The 20,664-nt window shown below is 41.2% G+C and overlaps 1 protein-coding gene across 1 annotated transcript in view; it reads right to left on the bottom strand.

Annotated features, from left to right (window-relative positions):
* The window catches only part of ZNF583 (zinc finger protein 583), a 32,450-nt gene extending 22,794 nt beyond the window's left edge, over positions 1-9,656 (bottom strand). The window contains exons 1-6 of the mRNA XM_025049607.1: positions 9,575-9,656; positions 9,356-9,469; positions 7,885-7,973; positions 7,244-7,370; positions 6,895-6,990; positions 161-1,130 (exon numbers count right to left, since the gene is read on the bottom strand). Coding sequence (XP_024905375.1) covers positions 161-1,130; positions 6,895-6,990; positions 7,244-7,370; positions 7,885-7,973; positions 9,356-9,368 — 1,295 coding nt within the window. The 5' untranslated portion in view covers positions 9,369-9,469; positions 9,575-9,656. The remainder of the gene's footprint in view (positions 1-160; positions 1,131-6,894; positions 6,991-7,243; positions 7,371-7,884; positions 7,974-9,355; positions 9,470-9,574) is intronic.
* Positions 9,657-20,664: the final 11,008 nt, after the last annotated feature.

Below are 20,664 nucleotides of genomic sequence, written 5' to 3'. Positions count from 1 at the left end.
CTCTTGACGGCCATAGGGCTGGTTCCTCAGTATGGATGACCTGATGGTGGATGAGCTGTGAGCAGTGACCAAAGGCCTTCCCACATGCCTTACGTTCGTAAGGCTTCTCACCTGTATGGATTCTGTAATACACCGTCAGATGGGAGACCCATTTGAAAGCCTGCCACACACCTTACACTGGTAAGGTTTCTCCCCTGTGTGAATTCTCTGGTGCTGCTTAAGCTGTGAGCTGACCCTAAAAGACCTCCCACACGTCTTGCATTCATATGGCTTTTCGCCAGTGTGAATTCTCTGATGTCGGATAAGAGTTGAGCCTTGATTAAAGGCCTTCCCACAGTCCTTACATTCATAGAGCTTCTTGCCAGTATGAATCGTCTGATGCTGAATCAACTGAGACCGATAACTGAAAGCCTTCCCACACTCCTTGCAGGTATAGGGTTTCTCACCTGTGTGAATCCTGTAATGTACTTTAAGGTGAGAGATGCGATTGAAGGCCTTCCCGCACTCCTTACACTGATAGGGTTTCTCTCCAGTATGAATTCGTTGATGTTCAATCAACTGCGAGCTCCGACTAAAGGCCTTTGCACAATCCTTACATTCATAAGGTTTCTCGCCAGTATGGACCCTTTGGTGTTGTATGAAATTAGAACCCGAATTGAAGGCCTTTCCGCACTCCCTACACTGATAGGGTTTCTTGCCAGAGTGAATATTCTCATGTTGAATTAGCCGGGAGCCGTATTTAAAGGCCTTCCCACAGTCTTTACATTTATAGGGTTTTTCATGAGTGTGAATTCCTTGGTGATTAATGAGGAAGTCATCCGGCCAGAAGTCTCCATATTCATTGTATCCATAGGGTTTGTCTGCAGTCTGGTTCTTGTGATAAAAAGTAAGGGATGCTTGCTGGTCAAAAGGGGGCACTGCTTCATGACTGATTGTCATGTGACTCAAGTGTCCATGTAGCTTCCCCTGTGGTCCATCAAACTGGCTTCCGCGTTCCCACTCGTCTTGGAAATTTAAGCACTCAAGGCCACAACGTGTCAGGCTTCTCCTTTTCTCCCAGTGGGATGCTTGCACTTCACCAACGGGGTGCTTTGGGGATAACATCTCAGTAATGTGTCTGGACTCCACTACTGAAAAAGACAAAAAAAAGCAAGTATGTATTCGCTTTTTTTCTTGCTCCAAAAGAACTTCTATAGTAAAAATTCGAACTTCTGTAGTAAAAATTGGAAAATTTAGACTCAAGATAACACCTATAAGCTCCTGAATATGGCTAAGCAATTAGAAAATGGACAAGTAGAACAGAGAAAGAGGAAACACAATGAATACTGATATCAGTATGAAACAGAATGGCCAGGATTTTAAAAACTGAATGTTTCTATGAAACCCAGAAAAGACACCTATAGTCTAGAGGGACAAAAGGCACACTACCGGTTCCCTGGGGCTGAGGAGTGAGCAGGTGCATGGAAAGGAACACAAGGGAAGTCTTGTGTGTGACAGAGACGTCATCTATGTGGACTGTGGCAGCCGTTACACAGCTGTGTATGGCTGTCAGTACCAAAACATTAGACTTCCAGTGCAGGCATTTTACTGAATGTAAATTATACCTCAATAAAGTGGATTTCATAAAATGATGTTGAGGTTGACGAGGTTCTCTCTGGCCAGAGGAACATGCTGGTGTCCCTGCTCGCTGGGTGATGTGGTATTTGGGAGGCTAGTCGCACATGACCACTGGAATGCTGTGATAGCCAGCTGCTGTGATGCTTTCTATCTCTGAAGTTTAGCTGAATACCATGGCAGGAGCTGTCTGCCCTGGACCTTTCTACTGCCTAACGGGGATCACGGAAAAAGGAGTGTCTTGCTCCTTGTTTACTTCCAGCTTAATGGGGATGCCCTTCTAGACCAACATTCTTTGCTGCTCATTCACTGCAAGGAAAAGCTGAATGGTGTATTTGATCCTGATGACACCTGGTACAAGATTTCAGCTGTGGTGACCTGTTTCACTGCAATCACAGCAACCAACTTCTCTGGCTAATAAAGAATCAGTTAAAGTTTGATGCAAGGAACTACAGAACAAAACAAATGGGTGCTCTTGAAAGTGGTCATAAAGTATATCAGACAGATGGCTCAACAGGACTTTACACAAGCGTGCCTGCTTCATGTGGTGGCACATCAGAGGCTGAGATTCATCTGTTATTTGTGACAGTATTCAGCAGACACCACTGGAAGATGAGATTACGTCTGCAATGGGAGATGATGGAGAACATGAGAAAGTATCAGATTTTGTGGGAACGATGCTGCTGTCACTCCAAAAACTTGGGCCACATATAGAATTTCTGTATGAAGTTATAAGAACAAGACCATGTAAAGAGGGCACAATGTACAGAAATTTTTTCAGAGGCCATGGTTAGCAAACGGGGAGGTTATGGGTCTTTCCTGCGGTCTAATAACTCTGGTTAGGCAGGCTCCAAACACTGCACCATGATGGCCACCTATGAACTGCTGGTTGACCTACTCAATGGTCAGCAACATCTGGCTGCCACCCCACAAAAGAAAATGGACAGGCTTCAGTGCACCATGGAATATTAAAGCTGGCCTGGTGGTCAGAAGAACACCAGATTGGGAATGTGGGACTACACCCAATGGAAGTTGGTTTTAGGAATGAAAGTGTTCCGATGTTACTTGGTCTTTCTGGCAAAAAAAACCTTGGTTGCCTATCAGGACATGCCGTTAAAAGCGCTCCTCTCTCTAAACTGCCACTTTTTCTTTCAAAGACACCTGACACTGTTTTGCTAAATTATGGCAGTCAGAGTATAGTAGTGTTTATTCCATGAGCACTTTTGCTCTCACTTAAATGAAGCCATCCGTAATTATAATATTGTGTTATAATTATCAAGATAGGACCAACAGCCCTACTTTTCTAACTTCTGTTCAATACCCTGTAAAGTTGCAAAGTAGCAACAATAATAGTGATCCTCTGTATCATTTTCATGTTTTCCTGACAGAACCGGGCACAGTATTTTAAAGTAAATTATTCAGCATTAGTAGTCACTGTTTTGGAAAACCAATGAAATAATGTCTAAAAATCTTATGTATAGTTTTAACATTAAAATGTTTTGATTTCTTCATTGGGAACCTCAAGGGATCTCAAGGAGCCAAACGATCTTGAAAAGGAAAAACAAAGTTGTGGTCTCCATGTCCTGACTTCAAACAATATGAGAAGGTGCGGCAGTGGCAGAAAGGCAGACACGAAGACCAATGGAACAACACAGGGAGCCCAGAAATAAACCCACACGCGTGTGGTCAAATGATCGCTGACAAGAGCGCCAAACCACACAATGAGGAGCAAGACAGTCTCTTTCACAAATGCTGCTGAAACTGGAAATCCACAAACAAAAGAATATAGCAGGACCTTCCACCAAATACAAAAATTAACTCAAAATGGATTGAAGACCTAAATATAGGACCTAGAACTATAAAGCTCCTAGAAGAAAACCCAGGGGAAAGTGCCATGACATTGCATTTGGCGATGATTTCTTTGATATGGCACCAAAAACAAAGGCAACAAAAGCAAAAATAGACAAATGGGATTTAAAAACTTCTGTGCATCAAGGGAAACCATCAAGAGGGAGAAAAGGCAAACTACAAAATTAAGAAAATATTTGCAAATCATATATCGGATAATAGATTAACATCCAGAATATACTAAGAACTCCTACAATTCAACAACAAACAACAACCCAACCCGATTAAAACATGAGCAAAGGACTTGAATCGACATCTCCTCCAAAACAGTTATACAAATGGCCAACAAGCACTGAAAAGATGCTCACCATCACCAATCACTAGAGAAATGCAAGTCGAAACTATGAGATACTGCCTCACAGCCATTGGGATGGCCACTATTTAAAAAAGAAAAAAAAAAATGGAAAATAATGAGTTGCTGAGGATAGGCAGAAACTGGAACTCTTATACACTACTGGCGGAAATATAAAATGGTGCAGTTGCTGGGGAAACCAGTATGGAGGTTCCTAAAAAAATTAAAAATAGAACTATCATACGACCCAGCAATTCTACTTCTGGGCATTTTTCCAAAAGAATTGGAATCAGAATCTAAAAGAGATATCTTCACACCATGTTCACTGCAACATTACCCACAATAACCAAGAGGTGGAAGCAACCCAAATGTCCATCCATGGATGAATGGATAAAAAAATTGTGGTGCATATCTATAGCCTTAAAATGGAAGGAAATCCCGTCACATGCTATGACATGGATTAATCTTAAGGATATCATGCTAAGTGAAAGAAGCCAGACAAAAGCCCACATGTTTTGATTCCATTTATGTGAAATGTCCATAAAAAGAAAATCCAGAGACAGAAAGCAGACTAGAAGTTGTTTGGGCTGGAGGGAGGGGAAGGAGGAGTAACCACTTACTGGGTATGGGGTTTCCTTGTGGGGTGTGTTTCAGAAAGACACGCCTCTCGACACTATACTGTGCTCCATACTTCACTTCTGACACTTCTGGTCACCAAATGTGTGTCAGTTCATCCTCACACCAAGCAATTCTCCAAGTCCCTGGCAGATACTAATTGGGTGTCCCACAAATTTAAGTCAATTCTGACACTATTTCTGTAGATAGTGTAAGATCCCACTGGTTAAGGGCTCAGTCCACAAGACTGCCTCTGCCACCCCCAATAAATCGGAGATCCGAGTCCCTCCTGGGATTCAATCAGTTGCTAGAACAGCTCATGGAATTCAGGAAAACAGCTTAATAACAAGACTACGTGTTTATTACAAAGGATGTAACTCAGGAGTAGCTGGATGGGAGATGCAAAGGGCCAGGTGTGGGGGAGGGTATGCAGCATCCACACCCTCTCCTGGTGTCTCCCACCCAGCACCTCCATGTGCTCACTTACCTGGAAGCTCTCCAGACCCCATAGTTTAGTGATGTTTTATGGAAGTTCCATTATGGAGGTGAGACTGACTACATCACTGGCCACTGGTGATTAACTTTCACCAGCTGGTAGGTAGGACTGAAAGTTCCAACCCTCTATCAGCATAGCTGGTCCCCTCACAGCCCCCATCCTGGCTGCAGTGACCCAGGAGCCCCCAGCCACCAGTCATCTCATTAGCACACAAATGACATACTACGTCAGAGATTCCAAGGGTTGTCAGAGCTGTACCAGAAAACAGTAATGAAGACCAAGTATATATTTCTTACTATAAATCACAATATCACAGGGAGATAAAAATATTCAGAAACTAGGAAACGGTAATCGCTGTACAACACTGATTGTACTTCATGCTAATAAACTATATAAAGTGATTAAAAGTGAATTTCTGTATTTTTATCATAACTTTTAAAATTTAAATTTATAAAGAACATTTTCTGGAAAAAATATAAATTACTACAACTGGCTCAATAAATGCAACATTTGCCTGTTTTCGAAGTGTTGGAAATATTAGGACATCTATTCATATAATCCCGACTTCATGGATTGAAAAAGAAAAAAAAAACACAAGATGTGAAAAGGAGATGCTTCTTTAACCAAATAAAGTATCCTTATCTTACACCTAAGTCTGATATAATGTTTCATGAGAAAATAATAACCATTTTTCTACTAAGGTCAAGACCAAGATTAGTAAGCTACCTCCACTAATGCTGTTTGGGGGTCCTATATAATCAGCATCCTCATCAGGCAAGGGAAAAAACCCTTAGAGCTATAAAATGCAAAAACATTCTCACCATCTGCAGACGATATAACTGAATACTTGGAAAGCTCAAGGGAATTACATGAAAACTGATAAATGTGAGAGAATTCAGTAAGTTGGGTTATCTCAAAATTAATCTGAAAATATGGGTGGCTTCTGTCATATAAAAAACAACCAGCTGGAATATAATGTAGATGAATATTGTATTATATTAATCTATATTATGGATTATGCCATTTCCAACAGCACCAATAAATGTAAAACACCTAGAAGAAATTTAAGAAATGTACAAGATCTGTATAAAGAAAATGTGAAAACTTTCACCATGACAGACATAAAGGAAGGGTAAAGCCTATCGTGACCTTTGATAGAAGATTCCACATAAGAAAGAAATCGGTTTTCTTCTAAATTGATCTATAAATTTTACTGTGATCTCAGTAAGAAAACTACATGATTTTTTTTGAAACCAGATATTCTGATTCTAATGTTCAGATGGAAGAAGAATAAATGAGAAGAGCTAGGAAGTTTTGGAAAAATGAAGAGGGACTGACTCTACCAGATAATAAAATCTATTTAAACCCTCAATAGTTAAAACAGTATGGTATTGACACATGGTTAGACAGAGAGATTAATGGGATAAAACAGCAAATCCAAAAGTAAATCCAAATACACAGGTGATATAGCAGATGACACAGGTGGCTTTTTAGAATAGTAGTGAAAAGATAAAATTACTTAATAAATGCTGTTTGAACAAAAAAGATAATACTCTGTAATTAAGTTTCAATGGCCATATAGGGTCAGGGGCGCCACACTGGACAGCACAGGCATGAGTGGTACTACAGCATGGTCACAGAGAAGGTCTCGGGAAATGGAAATCAACAGGAAGGAGGATGCCTAAGTCTGAGGCCTCTGGAGAAGGTGAGAAGATCCACTCAAGAAGGCTGAAGGTGGTTTACCAAGGCAGGCTTAACAAGAGGTAGTGATGGCCCAGACAGAAATACTTCAGAAAAGAAACCACTTTTGTCAACTGTGTTGACAAGCCACAGAGGGTAATGACTGGGCCTGATCGTGGAGTATAGCAATTTGGAGGGAAAAATTTCTACCTCAAAGGGCTTGCTTCCTGCCAAGCAGCTGGACGGTTATCTGTGGTGGCTTTTCTCTTTCCGCAAAGGCCCCACTCACCTGGGCACAAGCCTCCGAATGCTGCCTCCTCCACCACCCAGGGCTCTCTGCCTTGCTCCAGGAAGGCGATCACATCGGGTTTGCAAATGGCAAGATCTGGATGCGAGAAGAAATATGCCATCCAGTTATGCTGTGGACCCCAGAATTCAGATCCAGGGCCTGGTCATCGAAGAGGAGTCAGCTGTGCGAAGGGCCAGGGGAAGATGTGGCTGCCACCTAACAGCTGGGAAAGATGTAACTTCAGCCAATGGACCTGCCCTTTAACCACTCAAGGGTACCCCGAAATTGACAGGGAAGGAACAGATATGCCCAAAGGTAACCTCCATACTAACAGAGCCGGCCACCTCACCCAGAGAGACCAGGTTGCTGTAGGTCTCCAACATGACGTCCCTGTACAGGTCCCTCTGAGCAGGTGCCAGCCGATCCCACTCTTCTTGGGAGAAGACTACAGCCACGTCCCTGAACAAGTCTGATCCCTGGAACAACAGGTGGGTATGTTACATGTAGACATCAAGGAAACATGTCTCGGTGGGATGAGAGGAGATGGAGGTGGCTTTGGCAGGAATGGGACATTCTGGGTAAAAAGAATGTTGGGGCTGGGGTCTGTGTCATGAATAAAATAGAATGTTCAGATGTTCCTAAAAGTTCTTTTTTTACAAACCAAGCTCTTGTACAGAGGTGGGATGAAAACTAAAATCCAACTAAATGGAGTTTCCCCAATTGTGACAGTGTAATAAAGCATGCTGCCTACTGTGTCCTTGGCGTATACTAACTTCTCAACGTAAGAGCTAAAATTTCTACTTTTATGGAATTAAAAAAGAAAAAACCAAAGCAACAATTTTCAATAGGAGAGAGTAATAGAAGAAGATACTGGCTGCCTGGTCCTTTCATTCCCCAAAATGGGAACCTCTGAGAACCAGATTTTTGGGTGGAAACCAGGTGGGAAGCTTCAGGATAAGGAAAGCAAGTATTTACATGATTTTAACTCACGAGGGACATGACTTTCAGAATTTCATGGGCTGATCCGTCCTTCTCCTGGCTCCTCTCTTGGGTAAGGGTGGAGTCCTGAGGTGGCAGAGCTGGGGGAGGAAAGAACAAATATGAGAGGCGGGGCTTGCCTCACAGCTCCCAGAATGCCATGCTACAAGTCCCCATCCCCTTGACCCCCACCTACCACCTAAACCGAAGAGAGCTGGGACAAATTGTGGTCATCACTCAACTCCAGAAAACCCAGCTTTAGCTACTGGAAGGAAACCAGGGGCTCCTTCTCTCCCATTTCCCCTAAATACCCAGAAAATTTTATCTCGTTACTGGTGCAAATCTAAGATGGGGATGTTCACACCTGGTTCAACGAATGAGACTAAAATGGTGCCCCAAGGACAAGGAAGGCTGTCCTCAGGCCTGGAAGCACAGAAAGCCTGATCTACATCAGCCCAGCACACAATGAAGACTTCCCAGAACCAGACCATTTAACTCTCTCATGCCCGCAACATAACACCTTCAAAAATCTCTGTGGAACTTTCCCCTACTTTCATATTCACAAAGAGCCCCAGGGGCCTACCTAAGGCCTGGTGGGCAACACTGTGTGGACCCTGTCTTGAGTCAACAGATGGGGTGTGGTTGCAGGGGACAAATTAGATGGAGCAGGTACTGTGCTCCATTATCAGCACATAAATATGCCCCTGAACAGAGAAATACCTTTGTGCAAAGCTGCATGCACAACAATATTTGCTGGAAAACAAAACCGAATATTAGTATGTAACAGTCCGCAAGTAGACTAGTGAGCAATTCAATTCTGGTGCAGCCAAGTGACAGACGCCAATCAACTATCAAAAATGATATGGGACAATATTAACTGACAATGAAAGACATTCACAACTGGACATTCCTTTTACTCGGAACATTCAGCAAAACAGGTCAAACCCACCCACCTACTGACACATAGCCTCAAACAAACACAACCTACCCCCATAGACCAAAACCAAAACTGGAATAGAAAACATCCAAGTATTAAGAGTGATGTTATTTAATCATTTCCTGAGTTGTTTATAAAGGAGTTTAGGGCAGTGACTACCAGATTATAGATAATTAAGTGATGTGTAAATGAGATCATTATGAATGTTCCTTAATTTTTCTTACTATGACCATTGTTTAAGGATTATCTGTAATAGCTGTGTAGTATTTTATTAAATGAGTGGACCATGACTTACTCAGCCATTTCCCCATTGGACACAAATTTTGAACAAAATTATCTAAAATATTCCCAAGTTTAAGTCCGCTTCTAAACTGTTGGTTCTAGAACTTTGGGGGTCTTGCAACTCTTTGTGAATCTCATGAAACAAGATTTCTATGCAGATTAAAATAAACATAAAACAAAAACAAACAAAAACAAGGGCACGCGTAAGAATGACTGCAAAGCACCTCAAGCAGTTTTAGGCGGTCTGGACCCCTGAACACCCACCTAAGGGATCCATGGACGGGGGCTATGAAGCGAGCAGAAAGAGGGCGCCAGCGAGGCGCGCCGCGGGGTCCGAAGGGAAATGTAGTCCAGAGTCCGGGAAGCCGCAGGCGGATGCTGGGGTAAGACGTTCCGGTTTCTCCCAGGCCCGAGACGCGCCCAGCCGCAGCGTCCGCTCCCACAGGAACCCTGGAGTACCCGGCAAGCTTAGGAACTCCTTACCTGCTGTCTCCTCGCGTCCAGGTGCCACTGCGGCCGCGATCCCCGCAACTCCGGGTACGCTTCCTCCTCGGTACCGGCTGACTTGCCTCCTGGAGCCAGAAGATGGCGCAGACGCACAAAGCCGCGCCGATGCTGCGTCGTGATTGGCCCAGCGCCGCAGTCTTTTCTGGGAAACGTAGTTTCTAGGCGTAACGGCCAAAGCCAAGCCATAGGGCCTGGTCTCGCGCTGTTCAGGAGTGGGCGGGACACGGACGTTCGTGCGTGAGGCTGTCGGGGACGCGACGACGCGTGTTCTGCAGCGTAGGTAGTGTGAAGGTCTTTTTGTGAGTTGTGCTGTCTACGTGCGATCGTCTGATTGCGGTTGAGGGTGTGAGTGGCTGTGAGCCTGCGTGCTGTGGTTCTTGTGACGTGTTTACTGCTGTCTCCGTCTTGAGTGTGTGACTGTGTGAAGAATGTTCTCATCTATTAAACGAGCATTTCCACAGAGCTGTTTATTTTACCAGAAGATTTGTAGGGAGTAAAAATACCAAGAATGTATCTGGTGACTAATTGTAAATATTATATCTACGTTGAAATAAATGTAGATTCTGAAGGAGAATGCAAAATGGGGGGCGGGGTCGCGGAATGTGTTAAAGGAGATGTCAAGGAGTTTCCTGTTATGGGGTGATATCTCTTGGCCAAATCCTACGGCCACAGGTCGTTCACCTTCGCTGTGTGAAAGAGAAGCCTGGTTGTCTCACATCCCGAGGCAGTATGATCACGTATGGTCAGGGCTCTGATGCCCTGGATGTAGGTCAGGCCCTGTTATACCTGGTCTCTGAATGAGAAAACCATTCCTGTCCAAGGTGGCACAGTTTGTCCTGGAGCCAGGCCCAGAGTTCCCTTTGGAAACAGACAAGTTGAATATTAAATTCTTGAGTCAAAAAGTAGAGAAATGTTCAAAAAACATCAGGGAGGATTCCTGCTTCAAGCTATAATGATATAACTGTACTAAACTTGCCATCCCACTTGAAACAAAAAAACTAGATACCTTTAAGAAACCAGTCCTTTCAGACATTGGCCAACTAGTATTGCAAGACTTTGATCCTGGAGAGAAGGGAAATAAATGAGATTCTGCAGTTGCGGTGGCTTCCTGTCTGAAGGCATATTCTAGACCTCAGCAGAGAAGGAACGGGGAGGCAGAGCACCAGTTTGCTAAGTCGGCACTAACAGCACAGTTTGGGGAGACTGAAGTGACTGGAATTTGTGGGGCAGAGTGTGGAAGAGGAGTTGGTATTTCCACCAAACAAGACCTCAGTACCTGTGGGTGGAGGAAATGCTACCTCGATCTTCTGAGTGGTGGATGAACCAGTATGGAACCTTGGAGAAAGCATCTTCAGAGACAGATGACATTTGCTTCATGACATCACAGAGGCCATGAGGCCTCATGGAAACAGAGAGTCTGGACTCTAGGCTAGGACCTGGAGGAGATAGCGTACAAAGGTGCCCAGAGGAGAAAGAAGGTCACTGAAGCCGTGGCAGGCTTGTGCTGGGCAGGACACTTCCAAGAAATGACTACAGAGGATGGTATTAATATCAGGCCTTCTGGTCACTCCCATAGGATGAGTTGGCTGGGCTTCCTGAGGCTGAGTGTCAGGCAGCTGGATAAGCTAACTGGGAACAAATCTGAGCCGGACAACAAAGCTGTAATGAGGCGAGGAACCTTGGGTCCCTGAGTAAGGACAACGGGTCATTTATGGTCAACCAAGCAGTATGACCCCACCAGACTCATATCTCAGGCAGATAAACTGGGCTGCATTTTCTTTTTGTCCTGACTCGTGGAACTCAACTGCATTTATCAGACGTGACTTTGGCTCTGAGTCAAGCCTCTCCTCTCCCTCTGCCACTGAATGTCTGTCTCAGGCCAAATCTAGGAATAGGATGGTACCATAGCAGGAGAAGAGAAGGGATTGGATTCTTTATAGATATTTTAAAGGTGGGGCTGATAGGATCTGCTTTACTGGGTGAAGTAGCAAGAGAAAGAGGAGTCATCAAAGATAACTCCAGGGGATTTTGAGCCAAATAACTGGAATAACATTTACTGGCATAGGAAGACCGAGAGAGGAGAACATTTGTGGAGGTAAGATTGGGTGTTTGATTTGAAATGTCTGTTAGACGTATGAGTAGAAATATGGAGGTCATTTTAGGGGAAAAGTCTGGGCTAGAATTTTAAATTAGGAAATATTTGCATCAGATGGGTAGAGTCTTTGAGGACTGATGACACTGAGCACCTTTTTTGTGTATTTGGAGAATTCTCGGCCACTTTTCTTAGCCACTTGTAAGTTTTCTTTACATATTTTGGATACAAGTTCTTGTCAGATATCTGAACTAAGTTTTAACAAAGGTACAAAGACAATTTAATGGAGGAAGAATATCCTTTTCAACAAACAGTGCTGAAGTCATTAGACATTCCTATCACCCCTACCCCAAGATTTCTAACAAAAATTAACTCAATAGATTACAGACTTAAATTTGCAACACTACTAACCCGTAAAAAAAGTGGACTGTATCTTCATTGTGACTACTGAGGGCAAAATAAAGAGGTCCTGTCTTCCTTTACTACTCAGGATTATGTAATTAGATTATTACAATAAATTTAGATATGCTGGGCAAACTTCTGTGTGCTGATTGCTGATTCGAATTCGTGATATGTAAATTTTGATTTACTTAGTGACTATTACCAAGCCTTGTAGAGGGTTCTGCCAACAGAATAAGCTTAAGAGATAATGGCTGAAAATGAAAAATGTTACCACAAATCTTCAGGCTAAAGATGCCCAATCTTCATTTATGAAATGTGGAAAAGGCTGCAAAAACCTGGCAGTTTACTAATATGTCTTAACTTACAGAGCATTTGTTTATATAGTTTGAAAAAACAAGAGGAAGACAATCAAATTCAACAAATACAAAATGAACGACAATTTTTGTGGATTGTGGTCAACTTTTTACACATAGGAACAGTTTTCCAATAGTACAGTCAGTGCAATTATAACAGCTTTGTTCTTACTTAAACAAAAACCATACTAAGTATTTTCAAACATTGCTTCAACAGCATACAATTATTCTTTTTATAAATTGTACAGTTTTCAAATTGATAGAATACCGTTTTATCATTCTACTTGTAACTATATTGTTTATATCAACACTTTATTACTATAAACAGTGCTTCAATTAATATCTTTGTGAATATATTTGCATTTTTTTTATTTCTCCAATGTAAAAATTCCCATCTCATGTAATTCTTTTAGTCACTGGAGACTTTGGTGAAACAAGTTACCTTGAAGCATTGAAGCATATAACACAATTTCGGAAAAGTTCAGACATGACTTGGAGATAGGGCTAGAGATAGGAGTTTATAAAATATTTTCAAAGAAGTTCAATGGGAACTGAAAGACTGAAGAACTGAAAGAATGATCTATAAACTGCCATTTTTCTTTATACATGTATCACTTCCGAATATGCATCAGTAGCCTTTTTTTCTTTTCTATTGAATTTCTCCAACATTAGAATGTCAGGTACCTGCAGGGGGGTATTTCTGAGTATTCACAATTGTGTTCCCAGTGCCCACAATGGTGCCTGGCACTCAATAAATGGCTAATGAGCCAGAGAGGAGAAAGAAGTAACCTGAACTCCTATCCACTCCTGACTCTGTAAAGAATGTGTAATGGCTTTTAGTGCTGTTTCACTCTACCTGACACCAGAGAATTCATACTGGTGAGAAACCTTATGAATGTGAGGATTGTGAAGAAACTTTTGTTTCACTCTCACAACTTAATGTACACCATGGAACTCCTACTGGTGAAAAATCTTATCAATGTACTGTGTGTGGGAAAGCTTTTAGTCACATCACTGATTACTCAACATCAGAGAATTCTTACTGGAGAAGAGCCCTATGAAGGACTGTGGAATGACCTCAGGGCTATCATACAACTTAATGAACATCAAAAAATCCGCACCGGTGAGAAGCCATGTAAGTGTGATGGATGTGGAAAGGTCTTCGATCATCATTCACATCATCCTGAACATCAGAGGATCCATACTGGTGAGAACCATGTCAATACACTAACTGTGGAAAAGCTTTTAGTCATTTAACATTAGATTATTCAACATCAGAAGATTCATATTGATCAAAAAGCCCTATGAATGTAAGGAATGTGGGAAAAGTTATCTCACATCTTATCCAGTATCAAAGAGTTCACACCGGTGAGAAATCCTGTAAATGCAGTGAATGTGGAAAGGCCTTCAATCATCGTTCATATCTTCCTTAACCTCACAAAACCCCTACTAGTGAGAAACCTTATAAACGGATAGATTTTGGGAAGGCCTTTAGGCACTGCCCAGAGCTTATGTGACATCAGAAAATCCATGCTTGATGTATGTAAGAAATCTAGAGAGGCCTTCAGGCACTGTCGTCTTCCTCAACCTTAGGGAATTCATGCTACAGAAATTCTCTGTAAATAAGTGAAGGAAAGACTTCACTGGTCTTATCCTTTGAGGAAAAAAATAATCTATCAGTGACCCTGTCAAGTGCAAAAATGCTTTTGGATTCAACTCACATTACATCTATCAGCAGATTCATCATCATCACATTTATCACTAAAGATCATATTAATATGATAATGTAGAAAAGCTTCCCAGCACTACCTGTTGATCATTAATTATTAGAAAATTTGTGCTGGCAAGCAATCATATAATTGGAGAAATTTTGGAAAGCCTTTAGTCTAAACTAATCCTAATTTACATAAAAGAATGAAGAAGAGGAAGTAATCTTGTGACTGTTAAGATGTGGGAAGTAAGGCTAAAATTTTTATTTTTTAGCTTAAAGAAAATTCATATTGAGGAATGTAATATAAGTAAAAAAATTCAGGACTTACCATTTTAATGTGCATCAGAAAATTATAGTGATTAAAACCCTTGGCATTTAAAACAACAGTTAAACATTTAACTATCCAATGAGGAATGTGTGGAGACATTTGTCACAAATCATACAGAGCCATTAACACAGGTAAAAGTTAATAAATTAGACATTAACAAAATAACATTTTTGTCACCTACTACCTAATATGTTCTGCTTCAGTGAAGCAATGAGAATACTATGAAGTGAATGAGAGCAGTATGACACAAAACCCATGGGATGTGGTCATATCTATACTCAAAAACATTTTAAGTTTAAATGCATTTGTAGACCAGAAAACTATAACACTGCAAATAATAAGTGAACCAGACCTCCTGAGAACCCAGGAAAAAACATAGCAATTAGAATTAAGGGGAAAATGCATTAAAATTTAAACAGAGAACTTGGTTTTATCAACTTTGAAGCCTTTTCTTTAAAAGGAGAATATGAATATTTACCAAATTTTATAAAAGTAATATACAGTATTATTAAAAATGAGATTATAATAAAACAGATAAAGAACATACAAGGTTGAACACTTTACATTTTTGATTTCGATAAATTTCAAATTTTAAATGAATTTCATTTCCTAAAATGGAAAAACTATGTTTTCAGAATTGACTAAAAATTAGCAAAGGGCAGATTTCATAGGGAATCCAACTGAGTCTTTTTTAAAAATCTAGTATCAGTTGTTAAGAGCACAGACTTACCAAAAAAATAAACATACAGAAAATATCTATGATACAAATTTCCAAGTTTGAAAAGATGCAGATCTTATCAGCTCTTTTTCTGAGCCTTGCATAATCTCAGTATACAAACCAAAATCTAGATTTGCAAATGTCCTCATCTGTCTGCTGAGTGTCCAAATTACCAAAAAAAAAAAAAAAAAAAAATTGTTGAATATCTATGAGTGCCAGGCACTTTTCTATGTCGTGAATTTAAATTAAAAAATCATAAGCTCTATAAAAGTAATACATTTAAATTTTTCTCTTTAAAATGTAAATATTTTAAACCAGTAATGTAATCGTTAATGTACATTTTTTAATGATAAGATTATTTTTCAGGGATTAAGAAGAACATACATGTCCAAGGTTGATTATTCTTCCAGAATTTAGGCAGCTTAACTAAAAAATAGGAAAATCACTTGATCCTTGCAATGAAGAATGGTATGATGACATATATAGAATCAAAATGTGGTACTTAAAAATAATTATTAACCACAAAAAAAATAAGGACAACTTAGAATTGTCGGAACATATGCATAATGTAGAATTTAAATGTTTCCTTTTTCTTATAAAACGTGGAATAAAATGTCTCTTTGGAATTATAACACATGAATTTCTTGTTTCTCCTACTACCATCTAATTAAGTCTCTGCTATCCACAAGCAACCCACTTCTTCCATTGATGAGGCTGTCACAATACAGATGAAATACACATTCATCTCTGATCCTGCATGTCCTCTGCTGAGACCCAGTTACACATTCTTAACTTACAGTTCAAGTTGTGTCTCAATTCTAAATGATTCCTTGATAAGTGCATCACAAATGTGCTCTATTTCCTCATTTTTCATCAACGTGACTACCACTGAGTTTCAAAACTAAAACTGTCTTCATGCCCACACATTAAAACAACCGATTTTGGCCCTTCGATTTATAGTTTCTACTTTGCACAAAGTTCATGGAAGCAAGCCTCAAGCACAAACTCATTGCAAGTTTCTATACTTTTCAACAAACTCAGAAAAGAATTTAACATGGCAGGCCCTTCACTGGTTTCTAGGAACTTGGACTTGAGGGTGCGGTCCCGCCATTCCTAGAACCGATAAAAATGGCTTACCGTGCCTAAACTTTTTGTGCAAATGATGTAGCTTGTGCTGAACATCTGTCTGCTGAGTGGAATTCTAGCCCATATTAGACAAGAGAGTACCTTTGTGATCAGCCTCCAATAAAAACCCCAGGCACAGAGTCTCAGTGTTGCCCAGCAGATAGCCTCTCACACGACATCACAACTTTTGGCTGGATGGATCAAGCGCATCCTGTGTGACTCCAAGGCATGGGGATAGCACTCGTAGGGCTTTGCACCTCATTTCCTCCTGACTTTGTCTCATGAGCTGCTCTTGCTTTATATCCTTCTGCTAAAATAAATCTTAGCCATTGTGTAGTAAAGAATCGAACCTTTCCCAAAGAGAGACCTAGCCATCACCCTCGGCCCCTGGGAGTTAATCTCTAACTCCTTGGAATGTCCTGCCCAATGAAAGCATCTATGTTTACATAGGCAACTTGCACTATACCAGAGTCAAATAGTGTGATTTACAGTGGAGCTTTGTATCACAGTATCAGAAGGGCTAGATTGAGTCCCGTAAGAAACCCATGTCTACATGACAGCCCCAGTAAAAGATGCACACCTGGTGTCAGGCTGGTGTCCCTGGCCATACTCTGTGCAGATTGTCATGCATTGTTGGTGGTATGCATTACGCTGTGCATGACCCCATTGTGAGGGGACTGATGGAAGCGTGCATCTAGTACCCTTCTGAACTCTGCCTCAGGAGTCTCTACCCTTGGCTAGTTTTACTGTGTACCCTTTCACTGTAACAGATCATAGCCGAGTGTATATAAGTTTTTAGCAAGTTCTGTGAGTCTTTCTAGTGAATTATCAAACCAGTTAAAATGGTGATCTTGGGGACCTCTGAAAGTGCGATTGGTGTCAGAAATGAGGGTGTTCTCGTAGACTATTGCCTAACTTTGTAGCCAAGAATACAATATATGCTGAGTCCTTTGACTGCTTCTATTGAATAACTGAACCCAGAGGTGATCCTAGGGGCCCGCAACACTTGACCAGTTTTAAAAAAGGAATAAATGTTTTTTAGTGAATATATGATCAATAAACACATACATTCAATCAGACAACTATAGAGGTCATTTTACAATAAAGAAACAACAGAGCCTTATACAAGACAGAATGAAAAAAGAAAGATGTGCCCATGAGAAATAGGATCAAGAGTTTAAAAGAACCTTACCCTAGATAAGGAGGAAAGAACACCCACCGTTTCTGAGGCTGCAGGCATTTATAAAAGTCGATGTAAATGTAGGAACTCAGACTCAAGAAGCCTCAATTTCTGCACATGCCTGAAACACTTCAATGCAGCATCTTTCACATCTTAACAGTACTATGTCTTGTAGACCCAACTGGCCTTGGATACGCATGGCTTTTACCCCTGCTTGGTTCCTTTACCCACCTGGCAATGCTTCTCTTAACTATCATCCCATGATATCACCCCATGGCAGGTTCCCATGCTGCACCAGACTTACAAAGACCTGTGAAAACTAAACAGAAGAACTGTCCATGCTGAGGTGACTCGAGTGCTGTGACACAGCCACATCATTATATATATATATACATACGTATGTATATATATATCCATATATATATATAGGCTTCTATCTTCATATATATATTATATTAGATATATAATATATATATTATTTAGTGAATATATATTATATTCATATATTAGAATGTCTGGTAGATGGATTAAAAGAAGGTGCTCATTTAAGTTTTCATATTTCATGAAAATTCAGAGCCTCTCCAAAGGTTCCCAATAGAAGGAGAAGAGATGCTGAATTAAGGGCTGGAGGCACTTGCCCCATTTGGGCCAGGAAGAACCTTCCTGTACCCTCAAGTTCCTGTTAGCTGGTGTAATAATCGAATAGACATGGGATCAACAAGAGAAAATAACCAAATTTAATACATGTATATGTATGGGAACCCCTCATACCTGAGGGAGTCTGAGACCCCACGTGCACCAGAGGTTCAGGGACAGACAGGAAACATGGGTGTATAAGCCATCTGGAGCTGGGGATGGGGTAAGGTGCCTTGGGCACAAGCACATTCGATAATTCGTGGTTTGCCCTCCCATGGAGATCGGTCATCTTTGATGATCTCTTACTGTGGGCATGGCCCCGAATTCAAGTTCTGTGTAGTTAAGAAAGAGGCAGAAGTTTCTCTTGCAAACATTGAAGTGCCTCATTCTGAACCCCTCCTGCCTTCTAATTGAACCTTCAGAAAAGTTTATTCAGCAAATCCAATCGCTTATTTGTTACTTGCAAATGCACTGTATGCCTAATTTCTGTAAGGAACATTATTATGGGAAACTTTTTATATGCCTAGTTGGATCACTATCTCATTTATACATTTTTTTTACTTTTATTTTCCCATTGCAGACAGAAAACAGGTTCTACGGAGAGTAACCTCGCAGCCAGGACAGCGTTTCTGTAAATTAGTTCCCTATTCAGACTCTCTACACCCACACCTGGACTTGTCTGCTGGTTCTCTGGCCTCTTGGTTTCTTTGCCACGTGGGGGCTGCTTTGATTGCACGGCCTTTTTGCCAAATACTACTACACTCTATTTTGATGTTTTAAAGCAAGAGTAGACAAGAGAGAATGGCAGCAGATTTGAGGCCTTTTTTAATTCATTTCTCCTCAGCTCTGTATCCACAGGACTCTGTTCTTCAAAAAAGGGGCCCTGTGAAATGGAGAATAACCACCAGACTTCTAGAAAGCGCATCCCAAGTGAGTTACAGCTTTGTTTTTGTTTTTGAGCAATGAGACCATTACCAGTATGTGTGTACTACGGTCAAGCTGACTCATCTTCATGTATTTCAGGTTGGACTAAACCCAGCTATAGACCGTGGAGTAGATAGAAGTAGTAAAGATTTCAGGAAATGAAAAAAACGGTCATTTCGTTAAATGGAAATCCTTGTTACTACTGCAGATGTTTCAGATTTGATCCCACGTCCAAAGACAAATTTTAAAACAAGTGAGACTTTTTTTCTTACCGGTTGAATAGCTTCTGTTACTTCCCCCCACCTCCAAGCGTGTGTGTGCGCATGTGCACGCACACACACACACACACACACACACACACACATTTACGCGAATGTTTTCGGTATTGTAGAAATACACTACAAAAAGAGAAGTCCATAGCCAGTTTTAAGATTTCGGTGGATAATGGAGTAGATGTGCTTCTACTATCCAACGAGCTGGTCTTTGCTGTCTACATGCACGTACATATACTCGACACAAATCCCTGGACTCTACAGTTTGCACCACAAAGAACATACAGAAGGTGCCTTAGTTCGGCCATTGATAGTTTTTTTCAAAACTATTCCTCAACACTTGTGTTTTCTTCATTGAAAAATATTTGTTCTGTCTTCTGATTAATTGAATAAATATATCTATCCAAGTGCTATTCCATTAACAAACATATCCAGTCTTTAATTCTGGCTAAGTTTGGGGGTTTCTAACCCATCAAGGAACCTACTGTTTAAAAAAGGGAACTAAGAGATGTTCTTAAATACTTTTGGCCATGTAGGAGCCAAGATTAGAGAATTTAAGCATGGTGACTACTGCACAGCATTGGAGCGGCCAGGGATCAGCACATTGGTGGCAGGTGGTGTGAAGTGGTGTGTGAGGCTTACCTTGCCCTTTAGACCTGGCTAAGCTCGATCCTGGATGCACATCTTACATTTCCTGAGAGATTGCTGCTGACTCCACCCGCTTCTCCCCCAAGAGCTGCTGGTTTGGACAGTACTTGGCTCGCGTTGGCAGTTTGGGCCACATAAGCACTTGGTGTCTGTCTTAGTCCATTTGGGCCAATATAATAAAAACACCCTAGACTGGGGGTTTTGAGGGGTGGTGCTTAAAAAACAGATGTATCCCATCATTCTGGAGGCCTAGAAGTGCAGGATCAAGACATCTGCAAGATTCAGTATCTGGTGAGAACCCAGTTCCTGTTCATAGATGGTGTCTTCTCACTGTGTCCTCGCAGGTGGAAGGAACCACGGAGCTCTGCGGGGTGTCTCCCATAAGGACACTAATCCCATTTATGAGGGCTCCACCCTCATGACCTCATCACCTCCCAAAGATCCCTCCTCCTAACATCACCCCATTGGAGGTTAGAATTTCAACATATGAATCTTCAGATTTTGCTGTGATAGAGAGCGGAAGAATTAACTTCAGTGCTGGGCCAAAACCCTTGTATCAGTCTGCTCAAGCTGTCATAACAAAGTGTCACAGAGGGGGTGGCGTAAACACAGAAATTAATTTCCTCACAGTTTTGGAGGTTATAAGTCTGAGATCAAGGTGTCAGCAGCATTCGCTT

This window comes from Pteropus alecto, unplaced genomic scaffold (assembly GCF_000325575.1).
Source record: "Pteropus alecto unplaced genomic scaffold, ASM32557v1 scaffold326, whole genome shotgun sequence".
NCBI classification, from domain to species: domain Eukaryota; kingdom Metazoa; phylum Chordata; class Mammalia; order Chiroptera; family Pteropodidae; genus Pteropus; species Pteropus alecto.
This window is presented reverse-complemented; position numbering and strand designations above follow the sequence as displayed.